A 17294-nucleotide genomic window follows, 5' to 3' on the forward strand; every position below is an offset into this window, starting at 1 on the left:
GGGCGATGACGCCTGCTCGTGTCCCAACAACTGCACTGCCGTGATCCGCTGTCCACGACTTTCGTAGCTTTTGGATTTTATAGGGCGGCACGAGGCCTTTGCGCGCTTTTTGCGACGGCGACACTGCGGATGCGTCACTTGACGTTTTCGCGCCTGACTGCACAGCACCACGGCCGCCGCAGAGCCTGCTTGGGACACCTGCAAAGACAGGCCTCTCGATGCGAAGCCCGATGGACCGCCGATGATGGAGCTGAATTAGTAGCAGACGCTGGAATGAGTGTCACTGCTGCCCTCCTGCGACCGCCAACAAACGCCGCCACCAGCACCGAACGCAAGACTCCCCCACTGTGAGGACCGAGAAATGGAGTCTAGCTCTAGAATCAGACACCCTTATTAACGGGCGGAGAGTCACTGAGAAGTGGCATGAAGGGGGCGAAGAGGAGAAAGAGGTGTTGTATGGGCGCAGGCGAGGGTGAGTTGGAGGAGAGAAGGAGGTGCGGCAGAGCGAGCGGCTTGAAAAGGGCCTCGCGGGCTTGGCGCTGCCGGCCGCGCTAGGCCCGAAGCGGCTCGCTAGCAATTGCAACGCCGGTGGCTCACGAAGTGAACAATCACATTATTGCTGAGCAGCGTGACGGCCAGGCAGCACCATTCTTGCACTGCCTCTCTTTCTCCTCCATTTTCGCCGGCAAACTGTACCTGCTCCCGCGTCGCATCCTCCCGCATATGAGGTAACCTGCACGCCGGCGGGGCGCCAGCCTACATCAAGACTATCATGGCTTCGCTGCGGGACAGGCAAATAGGTCAGGCCCCGGCCATGTGCACTCCTGCTTAAGAGAACAAAGCTGACATACCACCTCGCAGTCTCCATCCAACGCATTCTGAACCTGAACGCGCCGACACGAGCCTCCGACGCCGACGACGCGAACAATGCCTCCAACGCCCCAATCCTCTCTGACACCGGCGAGCCGATATGGAAGGTCCTGGTATTCGACGACATGGCAAGAGACGTGGTGTCGAGCGTGCTGAGGGTGAACGACCTGCGGGCGTGGGGAGTCACCATCCACCTGAATATCAACACAACACGCCATATGATCCCTGATGTGAGCGGCTCCGCCGTCAACGAGAAGACCCGTTATGCTAACCGCGAAGGTGCCCGTGATATATCTCGTCGAGCCCACGCCGGCAAATCTACAGATCATAACGAGCGACCTCGCGCGAAGCCTCTACTCCCCCGCCTACATAAACTTCCTCTCGTCGATACCTAGACCCCTCCTCGTAAGCATTGACTAGGGAGAAAGCATTGGACATGGTTGACAGTTTCAAGGAAGACTTCGCCGCACAAACAGTTGCATCCGGCACCGCAGAACACTTGGCTCAGATATACGACCAGTACCTGAACTTCATCGTCTCCGAGGCAGATCTCTTCGATCTGGGAATGAAAGGGGCATACGCCACGCTGAACAGTGCACAAATATCGGACCAAGAGCTGGATGCAACGGTTGAGAAGGTAGTTTCGGGGCTCTTTTCTGTCGTGGTTACCATGGGCTCCATACCCATTATCCGCGCACCCCGCGGTGGTGCTGCTGAGGTGGTCGCCGCTAAACTCGACAGAAAGCTGAGGGATCACGTGCTCAATTCGAAGACGAACCTCTTCTCTGGTGGTGACCAGAAATCATCGGCTGCAATAGCCTCACGGCCAGTTCTAGTCATTGGTGATTACACACCTTCATCGCTTCTAACATCATGCGTCTGACCACTCCATCAGTTGACCGTAACGTGGACCTCGTCCCCATGTTCTCGCATTCGTGGATTGTGAGCTCATACCCAGCACTCTATTCACCTTCTCTAGCTGACCCGCGCCAAGTATCAAAGTCTAATCTACGATGTTCTCTCCATGCATCTCAACAAGATCACCATGACTGTACCTGTCGACAAGGACCGCCCCGAAAAAGGCTCAAAAAAGCAGTCGTATGATCTCACAGCGTCTGACTACTTCTGGCAGCGAAACGCAGCGCTCCCCTTTCCGCAGGTGGCAGAGGACGTCTCCCAGGAGTGGAATAAGTACCAAGAGGATGCGAATGACGTGACAAGAAAGACCGGTACTTCATCGATTGACGATCTGCAAGGAGACGGTGGCCAGTTCGCAGCGCATCTGAAGGGGGCCATGGCGTTACTTCCCGAATTGAGGGAACGGAAAACCACCATCACAATGCACATGGAGATCCTCGAAGCGCTCATGGAAGGTATCAAGGGTGAGCCTATATCTGTAGAGGGGGGCTGTCCAGCAATACTCTAACTGTCACTCAGATCGAAAACTGGACCAGTACTTCCAGCTCGAAGAAGAACTCTCCAAACAGAGCAAGGCGCAGATACTAGACGTCATCAAAGACTCTGACAAGGGCAAGGAGCCTCTTGACAAGCTCAGATTGTTCCTACAATGGTACAAATCCACCAAGTATTTTCCAGCTATGAAAAGCTAACAGACGCCAGGTACCTGACTACTGAAATCGACGTATCTCGAGCAGACCTGGAGAACTTTACGCAAGTCCTTGAAGCTGCAGGCGCTGACACGACTTCCATCAAATACATCAAGACAGTGCGACAGCTCACACGAATGACGATGATCTCGGCTGCGCCCACCCAGCCTTCGCAGAACACCAGCCAACTCTTCGGTGGCTTCAGCAGTCTGTCATCCCGCGTGACGGACCGCTTCAAGGATGCTGGTCTGGGCGCAAACTTCGAAGGAATCCTCAGCGGCATCAAGAATTTCTTGCCGACCAACAAGGACCTTACGTTGACGAAGATCACCGAATCCTTGATGGATCCAGCCAATGCTTCTTCTAGCGCGATCAGTAAGACGGAGAACTATCTTTATTTTGATCCGCGGTCTGCGAATGCACGTGGCACCTTGCCTCCTGCGAGTCAAGCGCGGAATCAGCAGAATGTTGGAAGGGGTATCGAAGCCACATTTGGCCAGAGACGGCAGGCCTTTAGTGAAGCTATTGTGTTCACCGTGGGCGGTGGCAGCATGGAGTAAATCCTCCATCTTGCCCCTTTCTAGCACCCTGCTAACATAACATAGTGAGTACGGCAACTTGCAAGAATGGGCGAAGCGAACCAGTGCAGGTGGTGCTTCAGGGACAGGCCAGAAGAGAAGAATCATCTACGGTAGCACGGCACTACTGTCGCCCACCGAGTTTGTCACGAAGGATCTGGCCGTGTTGGGCAAGGAAAGCACTTAGAGCGTGTGCCATCTACAAACTTAATAATCCCTTCTTATCGATTAAGATCAATGCCAAAAGCATGAATATGACCCGAGAGAGACCTGTAGATGTAACGCGGCATTCGTAGCGTGTGTCAACATGGCCAACGGTCCTTTTCCTTCTCAGAGAGAGAACCCATGAGCTTAATCGCCCGGTCCCGCTCACAGTGCATAAAACCGCAAATGTGCCGAAGCACTGGAGTCCCATAACAGCTGCATACGGAAAGAATAGTACTGCAGAAAGAAACTTCTTCGAGAAGCATACGACACAAGCCCTGGTAGGTAGCACGGTTCAAGGGTGTTCAATCCAAGCAAGGTAACACAGCATCTGTGGGAAGGAAGGAAGTGGAAGGAAGTGGAAGGAAGCGAAAACGTGCCTCCCGTGGGATCGACTCGAGCAAGGCTAAGTCCTAGGCATGGTTTAAAGGGTGGTTTCAAAAGGCATGTTCTTATCTAGCTACCCGGTTTGAGGACTGGCGGAAACGGAGGGTTTCTCGGCTGCTCAATGGACGTTCGTGAGAGTTGGAGCAGCGAGAAGGTGAGCGTACGGCGGCTGGTAGAGCGCGGCGATTGGAGGAGGCTACAGATCTATGGCTACTGACCCTGTTACTGGACCACAGGTGGAAGAGCTGGTATGTGGTGGGCGAATGGGGCCCAATGTGACCTGTGGCCGGGTTTTGTAGATGATGAGATGACAGGTAATGGTTGGCTATCGGGAGCATAAGGAAAGCAAGGGTTGAGGGAGAACTACGCGGTTTACAGGCAACGCGGCATCGACCCCGGCTCCGATGAGTACGCACACCGATCCCTGCCAGGATGTGAGAAGAGGAGTAGAAGGCCATGGAAGAAATTGAAACAGCGTTCCCCATGGACATAAAAAGCAATGTAACCATCACAACGCCACCTCCGCTCCGGTTATCCCAGCTTCCGACCTCGTTGACATACCGTATCTAGATGGGATAGGCGAGAGCACTGCGCAAAGTACGCCAAAGCTCGGAGAACCCAGTCATGGCTGACGGGAAAAGCAAGAACCGCAGGGCCACGACGGCATGGTCCTACATCGGTGGAATGGAAATAGAAAGATCATGGAAGTATATGAAACGAGGAGAAGCTCGTAGAAGCAGTGCGGGCCGGCTCTCCGGATTTGGATGCTCCATCCATGCGTCATTCTTCAAGCTCCCTTGCTGGAAGGTAGGGATGCAGGGTGTGACACGCGGGCATCGGGGAAATGTCGCGCTTGAGAGGAGAACGAACGCCACGGGTGGTTCTCAGCCCTAATCATGCGCAGGGGTCCGAGGCGCGGCGGGTCATGGCATGTGAAAGCAGTGGTTGTGGCGTTTAGGGCCACTTGTTTACACGGAAGACGAGGGCGGCAAATGCGAAATTCAGCGGGTATTGGAGTACTGGTATGAGTGCAATGGCTGTATCTTCTCTGGAACCGCCCAAAAAACAAAAAGAGCTCGATGAAAAGAAGAAGAGTCTATGCTATACAATACAAGTAGCTGAAAAGGGAAATCTACCACACACAGTGCTGAGCTCTATCCTAATGGTCCTCTATCCCAGCCATCTATGCCTCTATCCGTTTCCCTATATGCACAGAACAGTGAAAATATCCTACAACTCCCTCAACCTCCATCAACTGGCTCCAGGTCCATAGACCCTATGACACTTCGGTCCCAAACCCGCGCTCAGCCCCTGGCTAAAAACGCTATCGCCAAACAAAACCCCCTTCCCCTGTAGCGTCCAGCTGACAATCTGGTGTGGACTCGAACTTCCAGTATACACGTTCATGGGCGTGAGAATCCATCCTCTGGCTAGTGCCTCATACTCCTGTCCTTTCACTGCATCGGGGACCGCCACGAGCAGTGCTTTCGAGTGCTCGAAGGGCGCGAACACTATGGCTTTGCCGGACGGACGGTGGTGAGGAAAATCAGGCGTAGGCGGGAGTGGAGGGGTGCTGATTATGAGAGGTCCGTGTGTGCGTTCGGTAGCATGACTGGCCCAGGGTATGGCCTGGGCTATGAGAATAGAGAGGAGGGAGAGGAGGATGGAGAGCGCAGAACGGGCGTCGGGAATGTGTATGTAGTTCTGGACCAGGAGTTGTGGGTTAAACAGCGTCTCTAGGACGTGTGGTGGAAGCGTGAGGGACGTCGACGTGGAAGCTGCGAGGTTTGTCGAGATGTCGAGCAGCCACTGCGGTCCGCATTCAAAGACGCATGCTAATGTTTGTATGAAGGTATTACGCATAGCGGGTCCCCGTGGGTGGTTCGGCGTCTGCCACATGTTCCACATGGTGTGGCTTTGGACTTGGTATTGGATGCCAATGTCAATGAATTCGCGGGCGCGGTGGACAAGCGCAGGGAAATGCGGGTTTGGTTGCGTGCGGTGCGGGAGATCGGGGAAGATGAGGTCGAGCTGTGTGTATTCTGCTCTCCCGTCTGACCCTTGTGTAATCTGTCCTGTTTTCTTCGGGAATTGTCGTGGAGGGCGTTGATGAGTTGTGGGCAGGTCGAGGGCTGTGGGTCGACATAGCCATGATATTGAACCGTCGTGGAGTTGGAGTGGTGTGCCAGTTGTGCATAGCGTGACTGGGTCTCTTGCTGCTAGGCCTACTAGAAGGAGCCGGCGAAGACATTCATCTTCAGTAGCGGGACGTTGGAGCGGCGAAGGAGGTTTCAATGCGAGAGGGAGCCCCGAGGCATTCAATGCAATAGAGGTTTTGTCTCGGTTCGCGTCTAATCGCCTCAGGTGTTCTGGTAGCCGCGGGTTCCCGCCTGCCTTCATACGAAAGATTTCTGCAACTAAAGGTATGTAGGGTATCGGCTCGGGTATGGAAGGTATGATACTCTCATGCCTCTGTAGAGCGAGCGTGTCTTGCTCTTCCCTCAGCGATGCCCGACCGAAGTGTTCCAGGAGAGATCGGATCTGGGTTTGTTGCGTCGAGGTGATATTCTTAAGCTCACTGGCGAGGACCAGCATGTGCAGGAAGAATGCGTCTGTGACTCGGATCAACGTGTGTTCTTCGTCCCCCTCGCCCGATACGCAAGGAACGAGAAAAATATGATTCCGTCCCGTCCTCATCTCGTGGGCGCACCACGCTCGCTCGAACCACATCGAATTCAGTATCCTCTCGAGGAAGGATCGGAAAGAGGCGTACTTCTGCATGAACGGCGGAGTCAGACCTCGATTTGGGTGTGAATTCAGCGGCAGGTCTGAAGCTTCGTACTGTGGAATGTAGTGCCGGAGGAATAACACTTCGTGCTCGGTCGCGGCGATATCGTCTAAGGCCACGATGACCTGGCGCGCGTTCCTGTAGATGGTGTCGATTGCACCAACAGCAATTGCTTTCTCCTCGTCGTCTTCTTGATTGATGCAAACCTGGTCAAACCACAACCCCTCGTTCTCTTCCCTCTCCTCTAGTATACCCAAGAACATCCCCTTACTGGTCGGGAGCGGGAACTGTTCCACCGTAGTCACCCATCCAAACGGCAGGTCTCCCACCGGGCTGACCATCTTCCGCGGAGCATCTCTCTGCACCTTCTGCCACACATAGCTCATTGTTATGTAGCTCTCCTCATCGCCCTGGAAGTCGACATCGTTGATGAGCCTAAAGACCAGGTCTCTTTCCGCGGAGGCCTTGGGGACGAAGTCCTTTGCGACAGACGGAGCTAGGCGGCCGAGGTCTGAGATGAGAGTTTCGGCATCGACAGAACGGGTGTTGGAGGAGGAGGACCCAACAGAAGAGGGGTTGCAGGGATTCTGGTCGAAGAGAAGTTTTTGCCTCGCGGACGGTGTGACGACATGTGCCTGTAGATTCGACGTGTCCAGTTCGTCTTCATCCACCTCCAGGAACTCGCAATGACCCAGCCTCGGCCTGTCCTGGTAGGTCGAAGTATCCATGGGGAAATACATCTGAAAAGGGAGTTCGCCCCCAACGGCGAAGAGTCGGCCGGTACTTCAATGATGCTTTCGCTCTCACGGACGAGGCAACCAGTACTCCTTTTCAAGGGTATCCATCGCCTACGATGCGCTCACACTATTTTGGACTGGCGAGCTGTAAACGGGCGCTACGCGGTGCTACGCATTATCGCTCCTGCGCCACAACTGTGTCGAGCAGGGACCGGGCTGACCGCTATGCGGGTGGGAACGTTTGGACACCCGCCTGAGGAAAGGGTTCAGAAGTAGCGTACCGGGTACTCGGGCTACGATATAGTGATGGTTCCGTAGCTCCGTACCAAGAAAGAACGGTGACGTCGGAGAATGTAAGCCGCATACATCTCGCGTGCCCCCCGCCTTAGACGCTCAAAGGGAATGTGAAGCAAGATGGCGCAAAAGCGAGTGCCGTCATTGTCGAACCATAAAACCGTCACGCGAATTGTTAGAGTGTAAAAGAAAGCCGCCCATACTAGTGCGTGATGATTTGGTCGTTGAGCTTGATGCTATCTGAACTACCGAAATCGGGTATGTCGGAAACAAGTCGTCTGTGGTCGTCCATCCATGTGAGGCAAATCGTGCAAGAGAGCGCAGAAACTGACAAAAATAGCTGGCATGCTAGATGCAACCCGATGGGGACGTGGTGTTCTCAAACAAACAGGTCCAAACTAAACCAAGCAAATCGCCAAACTGTTTCTGTTTCGGCCAACTTCGACCTCCCACCTCTCGAACGCCGCATCCACCCGTTTACACCACCAACACCGTACAACCTTGAGACAGCTTGACAAATCTCCATACTCCAGAACATATCAATCGATCTTGGCGTTTGCAAGCCGCCCAGTCGGATTTGAGATGACATTGGATAGACGCAGGTTCTTTCGCTTGTATTTGCTGTGTTTGCGAAGGCGTTTCCGGGCCACCATAACCGGAACGGATGATTTCGTGACAAGATAATTGCTGAAAGAACCAAGTAACACACTGCGAATATCAGCATTATGCGTTGAATGCACGGGGCGTCTACGTACCCTTTCAGAGCGTTGCGACCTCTTGATCCGAGTATCACCAGCGTGGGCTCAAGGAAGTCGATCTGTCAAACGACTGTCAGCAGCACGCCAAAAGTGTCAAAGATGTTTCGTGCTCACCACTTCCGTAATCATGTGCTTCGGGCTCTTGCAGTGGAATACTTCGACAACGACCCGAACCTGCAAGCGAGTCTTGCGAAGCAACTTGACACAACGATCGGACACTTCCACCGTAGCCTGATATCGTTCCTTCTCGGCCTTGCCCATGGTGTTGACATCGACATCCGAAGCTGACACGTTGTTGGACAAAGGTGAGGGTCCGGGCCCCTCAGCTGATAGACCTTGACGGTTCGAAAGTGTCTTCATAAGCGAATCGGACTCCTGCTGGGCTGTGATAGCGACAGCACCAGGAGTGTCCGTGCCGCCAACGCCCGTCTCTTCATCCACTGCATAGACGGCAAGCAGAGTATCGCCGTCTCGCAGCACAGTCCCAATCGTCCACTCCAACGCATACGCGGCTTCCTCGCTCAGGTCGGTTGCGACCAGGTATACGCGCTGGCGTCGAAGCCCCTTTTCGGCGTCATCTAGGAACTTGCCAAAATTTCCACGAATGATCTGACGCACACATCGATGGGCCTCAGGACTGGAATGAATGGGCGAGATATTCATAGCCAACTGCTGGGCAGACTTGATCTCGGAAATGTCGGCTTCTGTGTCAGAATTGTAGGGAGTAGAGAGCCCGGAGCCCCCTTGATCGAAGCTCGTGTGTGGGTGCACCCCGGTTTTCTTGCTCGTCATCTTCTCACCAGCCATGGTGGAACCATCCGGTCCGGTGACCGTCACACTCGGTTCGAGCAATGACCGCACCTTGTAGATGGCAGATACGTCTTTACCTGTACTAGTTTCAGTATCAATGATCGCCGTGTGGGTCGTGACGAGACTTACGCTCCTCCTCGGCCGCAGCAAGGAGGCTCTTTGGCACTTTCTTGTCCGTCCCGTGCTTCCCAGCACCGTCGTTCTGTCTAGTACGCCGTCTACCTCGCCGTTTCTGTGCTGTCCATCCATCGTCTGTATCCTCGGAATCCTCGTTTTCGCTTGATTCAACTACAGCTTCATCTTCGCCGAAATCGTCCGTTTCTAGGCGTACGCCGCCGCCGGGTGCAAGAGACTCCCCCTTTGTGGGATCCGACCCCTTGCGGACTGGTAATGTCGAGAGGCCTCCCCCAGATCGCAACAGCGCGGCATCCGACAGCCTACGATAGGCGCTTGCCATATCGATGACCTTTCCAGAATCCGTCACGTACTTGTGCGGCGTGGGCATCAGGTTCAAGGAATTGGTGTTGAGCATTCGGCCTCCGGGTGACGCCGACCTGCCCGGCACAGGCGAGCCCGACTTTTGTTTGCCTAGGAAGCCGCCGAATGAGCTCTGTCGCTCCCGCTCTCTCGGCGAAGCCAGCAGGCCAGACGACTCCCCGTATACAGACGACATGGCACGGGGCTTGGCGCTCTTCTTGCCGCCTTGCGAGACACGCTTGGGCATGGAATGCGCTTCTATAGTCGGCAGCATCTCGAACTGGTATGCCTCTTCTGGATTGATTGTCGGGCTCATCATGCTTCGACCGGAGGGCGGGGGAGACGAAGGGATGGACCCGCGGCTGCTGCTGCGGGCACCCGGCCGTGAGACGGCATCGAGCATGCTGCGTGGAGTGGGCGGACCTCCAATATCAAGCATGCTGCGGACCGGCGACGCGGTGGTGGCGGGGCTTTGCGCGCGGGCAGCGAGGGAAGGGCTTTCAGCACGGCCCGGCCGCGGTGGAGGGGGCCTCCTCCCCTCCAAAAGGGCCATGACCTCCCTCCTCTCTTCATCCAGCGCAGATTCTAGGGACATGGTCGCTGCAGCGACGGGCTGAGGTTGCGTGGGGCGCGAGTAGGTACGGAGATAGGTGGAGCTATTAAGGTAGGTCCGGTGTTTGCAGGGTGGCAATCGGACGCGGAGGGTGCTGGCGAGGTCGGGACGATTCGCGTGAAGGGAGCGGGTGTGGTGGCGGGAGCGATGGCGGTTGGTGGTGTGGTGTGGTGTGGTACACTTCGAGTAGTAGTACCTAGCTGGGCTGGTGGACTCTAACGCATCATCGGTGAAGCTGTCACAGTGAAAGTAGGTCCACAACAACGCGACCAAATTGATGGAGGCTTGTCGCGTGATAGATAGCTAGCTGGAGGAGCAATGGCCGCAGCGGGGTAGAAAAATAAAATGACAGTAGTAGGGGGAGCGAAGGCCGGCCAGAGAGCGAGGCGATGGTTAGCCGCTGTCGGAGAACAAGTTGTTCCCAAAGACGGTGACTAGTGCAGACGACATAAGGAAGAGTGACGGAGCTGGCGATGGTGGGAAGGATCTCGGAATAGTAAGCGCGGAAGGGCACGATGCGTCGTGGGTACCTCTAGTCTAGGGCGGCGATGGTTGAGGGGCACTGGGGTTTGGGGATGGACGATGAACGCTCTTGGCTGCTTGGCGGCCGTGCTTTCGGAAAAGCACAATCAGCTCCCGGCGCGACAATGCAAACAAAATGCCCCAGCGGTGGGCATGGCCAGAAAGGCTGTGGAGGCGCCTCTCCGTACACGCGGCAGCATCGCTTCATTGTGTCTGCGCGCGGCGCCCTGTGCCCTCTGTCTAATCATGCCAAGAGGACCTCGGAAGCTGATCAATCGCAATCACATGATGATTGCGTCGCCCGGGCGGGTCCTTGGAAGCTCGAGGCTAAATCTGTGGCTGTACTCACGGGACACGGGCGAGCCGGCAAGCTGGAGAAGTAGTCCTGTGTAGCTGAGGGGCTTGGAGGAGTGGATATTCTCTCGCTTGCACAATCTCTGCATAATATCCCGCTGAACTTTTGCCCCACAATATTCACTTCATTCCCCATCCCTCTGGCGCCCGATCAGATATTGTATACGTTCTATCGCTTCCTCGGCAGGACAACATTGGCTCGGGCGGAGACACCTAGCTTATGCACCCCGTTCCTCCTGTCCCACACGGAGCTTCGCCCTTCAACCACGCTGACCAGCTCTTCCGCTACTCTCTGTGCAAAACTGCCCTTTCCGCTTCCTCGATTTCTCCTCTTCGACGCTGCCGAGAGAATCCACTGCACTGCCGCTCGCCGTCTCTGTCGCTGGCCAAGCGGCACTGGTATTTGCAAGGCGACACCACCACCTGCGGCGCCTTTCTGACTTCGAATGCGCATGAGAGGAGCAACCGAGTCAATGGCAAGGGTAAGGTACAGAATAGGGTTGAGAGGGAGGTGCGACGGCGGAGGTGCACCAGGAAGGAGAGGCCGGGACGGGTTAATGGTGGGAATCGGCGATGTACGGAGGTGCTGGAGGATTAAGGCCATGTCCTGTAGACCGAGTTAGTTGTATGTTTTTTATATGGCGCGGCAAAGACATGGAGGCGTCATACCCGCTGAGCAATGCTCTTCTTGCCGTGTCGCATCAAAAGATTAGTGACCTGGTCAACCACCGGGTCGTACCGATGCTTGACATGCCCGTCCTTGGGCAGAGGAAGCGTGGGCATCCCGAACTTCAAGCCTGGTGTCTCTGGTGTTGTAAAAGGCGGATTGAAGCCTACGAGTCCCATATCGAGCCCACCACCGTTTCCACCACCGTTTCCACCGATAGGCGTCGTGGTCGTGGAGTAGGAGCGCGATCCTTTCGGAGGAGAGTTTGCTTTTGACTTGAGTGCATCCTGCATCACCTTTGGAAGCTTCTTCTCGGCTTCCTTGTCTCCCTTGACGACCTAGCGCGGAGTCAGCCTTCCATCTCCTGGAAAGGAAGCCAACCGACAGACCTCTTCCACAGGTGTTCCTTTGTTCACATCGGGCCCTTGGGTGCCTGTTATCTCCGCTATCTTCGCTGCCTCTTCAGAGATGTGTGGAAGAGGCTGCGATTCAATTCGTTTTGATCGGTCTGCCGAAGGAGGATCTTTCGAATCGGAGTATGCGCGGGATTGCCACGGCGCCGCTCGCGTGGTCGGTCGTGCAAGCCATTGCGCCTGCACTTTCGGTCTATAAGGAATTGATCGCGTGGAAGTGAGAAGATTTAATCGTGGAGGCATGGTGGATGTGGTTGTGTCTACTCGAAGGCTCCGCGCAATACGACAAGAGGAGTTCAAGGCTCACTTAAAAGCGCTAGCGGCTACATCACGTGCCCTCGTAAAATCCCCATCATCCAAAGCAGCCCACTCTTTTCAACGTACTCTAACTACTGCTATCAATGCTACACTCTCGGGCTATAGACGCCTTGTACGACTACTACTCCGCACTGCCTTGGACCTGATAGATGAGATGTCAAGAAGAAACCGCCGACTTCTCTGTCGGCTTCGTTCCCTCTTTATGTGCAAGGCTCTTTAATTCGCTTCTTGATCAACCAGTAGTAGTCTCGCATGAGGAAAGAGCGGTTTAGGGCGAGCTTCTGACATTATCCACATCATGCTTTTCTAGCTTTGTTGCTGTATAATGTCTAGTGCGATCTATAGCGCAGCTATTGCTCCGAGTGCAATAGAAATAGTTGAGACAACTGTTAAGGAGACTGGCACATCGTACGGCTTCTCCATATTGTCTTCCCAGCCCGTTCTTTAGTATAATATCGAATATAGCGCGCTCAAGTGCACAGCAATGAACTGAGAAGTTCGAAATTCGGGTTATTTTCGAGATATCTATTTGTCGCAGAGCCTAAGCTGCGCACCGCACGGGGATAACTTATCCCGTGCTCCAAGATTACTATATAGGGAGAGCCGAGCTCTCTAGTTCTAATATAGTAATCTTCTTTCTTATTTTTCTTACCTAACTAAGTAACCTCTACTAAGCTTTCTCTTTTCCTCTATAGTTATAAGCCTAGCGCTTTAAGAACGTAGAACAAGTTCTCTCTACGTACTTAAAGAGCTAGCTAGAGACTACTTAGTTACTCTAGTTATTCTTATATAGTTAAACGACACCTTCTATTTATATACTCTATAAGCTAACGCTATAAGTAAAGCTCTCTCTACTAAATTATACTAGTTACGTAATTGTAACACCTAGCTATACTAGTATATTTAGCTCTAGTTCTACGTAATTAGTAAAGAACTATAGACCTAGATTAATCTAGACGCTAAAGACGCTATAAACCTAGTAGACTCCGCCCTAACGTTTCTAATAATAGAGTTAATTACTAGTAAAGTGCTATCCGCTACGCCCTCTAAGAGTAGTAAGCGTAAGAGTAGTAAGCGTAAGAGTATATAGACTATACCTACTCTAAGTATAGCATCTCTTAATACACTCTACTAGTAAAGACTTAATAAGTATAAAGCGCTCTTAAGCAACTAGACGTTGTAGGCAACGCGCCTTTAAACCCTATAGAACTAAGTAAACGTAACTATTACTTTAAAGCTTCTTAAACTAGCTATAATAGAGCTTGTGTCTTAGAAGCGTTTAACGCTATAGGCGCTTATATACGTTCTAAAAAGTAAGCTTATACTAACGTTAGTAAGCACCTTAAATATAGTCTACGCTAAGTACTATACTTACTTTAAAAAAGCAAAGTAGAGTACTTAAATACCTAAAGATTAGTACTAATAGTAGTACTTTCTATATATTAAGGTAAAGACGTATAAGCTTATAGACGTAGAAGGCTAGCTTACTATATAGAACTTTCTTAACGCTCTTACTCTAAAGCTTACGCTAGAATAGACTAGAGCTATATACTAGAAGGTTATCTAGAATAGCGTACTTAGCGTTAATAAGAAGCTTACTTTATAAGAGATTAAAAAAATCTTTACTATAATAATCTATAAACACTCTCTATAAGTATCTAATACAAACTCTAGTATATTTATAACGCTAGGTAGATAATTAGATTAGCGTATAAGTTATTAGAAGAAACGCATACTAGTTAATATAAGAATCTACCTCTACTAAGAGCTATAGAGTAATCTAAAACTCTATATATAGAGATTAGACGTCTATTATACACTTAAGGTAGTAGTAACTAGCTAAAAAGTAATAATTAGCTAGAATACGCGTTAGAAGATTCTTACGTAACTTAACTTAGATAGGTTTAAAACTACTAGAGTATTTCTACTAAAGAAGAGTTAGAAGCTTCTAAGTAGGTTAAATAATAATAAAGAATTAACTATCTTACTATACTCTAGAAGTATTTAAGTAGTACTAATTAACCTAATACTTCTTAGTAAGCTAATAGAAATCTATACAACTATAAACTTTAACACTTACTCTCTCTCTATAAGTATAATTCTTAATAATAGAGCTACTCTATACTTAGTAAATACGTAAGAGCTACTCGTACCTAGGTTATTTAGAAAAGCTTAAGGTGTTTAATGTGTAGAAGTAGGTATCTAAGCCTTTCTAATTATAGAAATAGGTACTTACCTACTTAAAGAAGTACTTAATAGAGCTTAGAGATAAAGTATAAAAGATCTTACTCTATATAACGTTATAGTAGTTAAGAGTTTTTATCTTAATATTATCTTAGAAGCTTATCTAAGAGAGAAAGAAGTCTAGTACCTAGAGCTAGATAGCTCTTTACGTATAGAAATAATAGAAAAGAGCGTAGTACTTATAAACCTCTTACATAAGTATAACCTTATGTTTATTAAATATAAGCCTAAGTTCTTTTACGCTAAGTAAGTAATTAATATAGTAATAAATTAATAATTATAGTAAGCATACCTATAATATAATACTAAGCAAATATAGTATATAAAAGCAGGTTACCTAGAGAAATAAGCCTTATAAGTACTTATACAACGTATATAGAACGTATAGATAACTAGAACTAAGCGCTTATAGTATAAATACTACGTAACTATATATACTATATAAGTAATCTTCTAACGCCTAAGAGAGTAATTACTCTACCTATTCTAGAGAATTATATAGAATCTATTTAATATACTTTTAGAGTAATTAGAAGAGCTCTAGATAATAGTTCTAAAGTATAACTTTAGCAAAAAGATCTTTATACGCACACTTCTAGTAAAATTACTCTTAGAGATTCTACGCGTACTATAAGTATTTAAGAGCTTTATACGTATAAAATACTAGCTTAATATAGTTAAACTATAGTAGAATAATAATACTATAATACTTCTATAGAAGAGAAAATTATAATATAAGCTCTAGATAGAAGAGTAAGGTATAGAAATTAAGCTAACTCTAGTATATATATATAAGCCTAATAGTAGAGTAGAGAGAGCTAGTAAAGAGATACTTATAAAGTTAATCTTAATAAGAAGTAGCGTAAAGCTCTCTAAAAAGCTCTAGCTAGAAGTTATATACGCTATAACGTAGTTATATAATATAAGTCTCTTATACGTATATAACTTACGCTCTTCTAATAAGATTCTAGATATATAGTTCTAGTAATACTTTTAATACTATAAGCTAGCGTACGTAAGAAATACTATAGTAGATCTACGCCTAGACTAGAGTAGTATATACGCGTATAGCTATTACGCTTACCTACTAAACTAGAAACGCGTAGCTAGGTATAATAAGAAAAACTTTAAGATTACTCTAAGAGGCTATATTAGATATTTAGTAGGCTATAGAGCTTTAAATATCTATAGAATATAGGTCTCTTAGCTTAATTAGGTAATTACTATAAGAAATATAATCTTTAATAAGACACTCTTCTATAAGAATAGAGAGATTAAAGTAATTCTCTAAAAAGAGGTAATTAAGATTATTTATATTCTCTATAAGTATAGTAAGATCTAAGACGTAGAAGTAGCCTTAGAGCTACTCTCTATAGAATTAGATAAGTAATAGAGTACTATTACTACTTAATAGCTAACTAAGTAAGAGCTTAGAGGTACTAGATTATAAGACCTAAATTAGGTAGATAGCTAACTACTAGATTAGAAAATAATAATTCTAGTAGCTGCGTAGGTAATAAGTATAGCTAGTAGATTACTAAGAACTTATATAGAGTATAAGAAGTGTATAGAACTCTCTTTCTCTAAGCCTACTCTAGAGCTAGAGTTACTAACTAAGCATCTAGAGAGAAGCTAGAGAATAAATAATTTACGTAGTCTCTATACTACACGTAACGCTAGAGAAGTAAACCTATAGAAATCTAGCTCTATAGTCTAACTACTATAATAAGTAGATATAGGTACCTCTTAACCTAAGCGCGTAGCTTCTAATACCTTAGATAAAGTACTAGAGCTACTCTCTAAGCACGCGTATAATAAAAAGAAATAGAGAAATTCTATATATATAAGTTATAAACTATAAGAGTAAGATTCTAATAACCTAGATAAGCTTAGAGATAGTAGAAGTAGAGAAATATATACGCTACTTAGTAACGTACGTATAGATCTAGCTAATTAGAAATAGCTAGTCTTTCTCTAAATAAGCTCTCTAAAAGTGTAAGCTTAATTTATAGAGTATAGAACTCTATACGTAGTTATAGCTATAGTACTTCTTCTAGAAAAAAAGCTCTATATATACTAAGACAAATTACTACTACTTTTATAGAAATAGAAGAATCTATATAACTACCTATTTAGAGAGCTTTTTAGAGACGTAGCTTATAAGAAAATCTAGATACTAATTAAAAAGAATATATAGAAGATAATTAAGCGCTACTTATAGCTATAAAGGCTACTTTTACTTAAGTAGGTATTCTTATATAAGTTTAATAAAGATAGCTTCTTTACTAAGTATAAAGCTTATATATATATTAGAGAAGATTTTTAAGTAAAGAACTTACTTAAGGTAACCTACGCTACTACGCTTACTACCTAATTCTTCTATATAAAGATAGTAATTATAGCGTAGTTTAATTTAGAGGTACGCTAGTTTAACGTTATTAGAGCCTTTCTTAACACTTACTAGAATAGCTAGCTAGCTATACTTTATAAGCTTCTAGATAGGTTTATAATTACTAGAAAATATATCTAGCTTAAAAGAGCGCTATATAGGCTATATAACTTACTACTATTATAGTATAAGAAGTTTTCTTAAATACTAAAAGCTTAGAGACTTACGTTATCTAAGAAAGAGCTATACTTATACTTTAATAAG

The 17294-nt window shown here is 48.3% G+C and overlaps 4 protein-coding genes across 4 annotated transcripts; 1 reads left to right on the forward strand and 3 right to left on the reverse strand.

The window, feature by feature from the left end:
• The first annotated feature begins 534 nt into the window (after positions 1–534).
• Positions 535–3248, forward strand: BU26DRAFT_109556 (Sec1-like protein). The gene is made up of 9 exons (XM_033819377.1): positions 535–800; positions 862–1100; positions 1150–1275; positions 1325–1712; positions 1766–1812; positions 1865–2252; positions 2308–2440; positions 2491–3033; positions 3083–3248. Exons 1-9 carry the CDS (start codon positions 773–775, stop codon positions 3240–3242), a joined length of 2052 nt encoding a protein of 683 aa, XP_033678821.1. The 5' UTR covers positions 535–772; the 3' UTR covers positions 3243–3248.
• A 1542-nt stretch (positions 3249–4790) lies between these two features.
• BU26DRAFT_554632 (uncharacterized protein) lies at positions 4791–7162 on the reverse strand (the record flags this gene model as incomplete). Its single annotated transcript, XM_033832276.1, has 1 exon — positions 4791–7162. One exon carries the CDS (start codon positions 7160–7162, stop codon positions 4898–4900), a length of 2265 nt encoding a protein of 754 aa, XP_033678822.1. The 3' UTR covers positions 4791–4897.
• An 830-nt stretch (positions 7163–7992) lies between these two features.
• Positions 7993–10388, reverse strand: BU26DRAFT_109653 (uncharacterized protein). Its single transcript, XM_033819379.1, has 4 exons — positions 9163–10388; positions 8338–9110; positions 8221–8282; positions 7993–8173 (listed from the first exon to the last, which is right to left on the reverse strand). The coding sequence occupies exons 1-4, from the start codon at positions 10103–10105 to the stop codon at positions 8005–8007; spliced, it is 1947 nt and encodes a 648-aa protein (XP_033678823.1). The 5' UTR covers positions 10106–10388; the 3' UTR covers positions 7993–8004.
• Positions 10389–10818: 430 nt separating this feature from the next.
• On the reverse strand, positions 10819–12322 carry BU26DRAFT_492631 (ribosomal protein S7; the record flags this gene model as incomplete). Its single annotated transcript, XM_033826126.1, has 3 exons — positions 10819–11606; positions 11669–12004; positions 12056–12322. The coding sequence occupies 3 exons, from the start codon at positions 12320–12322 to the stop codon at positions 11169–11171; spliced, it is 1041 nt and encodes a 346-aa protein (XP_033678824.1). The 3' UTR covers positions 10819–11168.
• Positions 12323–17294: the final 4972 nt, after the last annotated feature.

This window comes from Trematosphaeria pertusa (genome assembly GCF_010094035.1).
Source record: "Trematosphaeria pertusa strain CBS 122368 unplaced genomic scaffold BU26scaffold_16, whole genome shotgun sequence".
NCBI lineage: Eukaryota > Fungi > Ascomycota > Dothideomycetes > Pleosporales > Trematosphaeriaceae > Trematosphaeria > Trematosphaeria pertusa.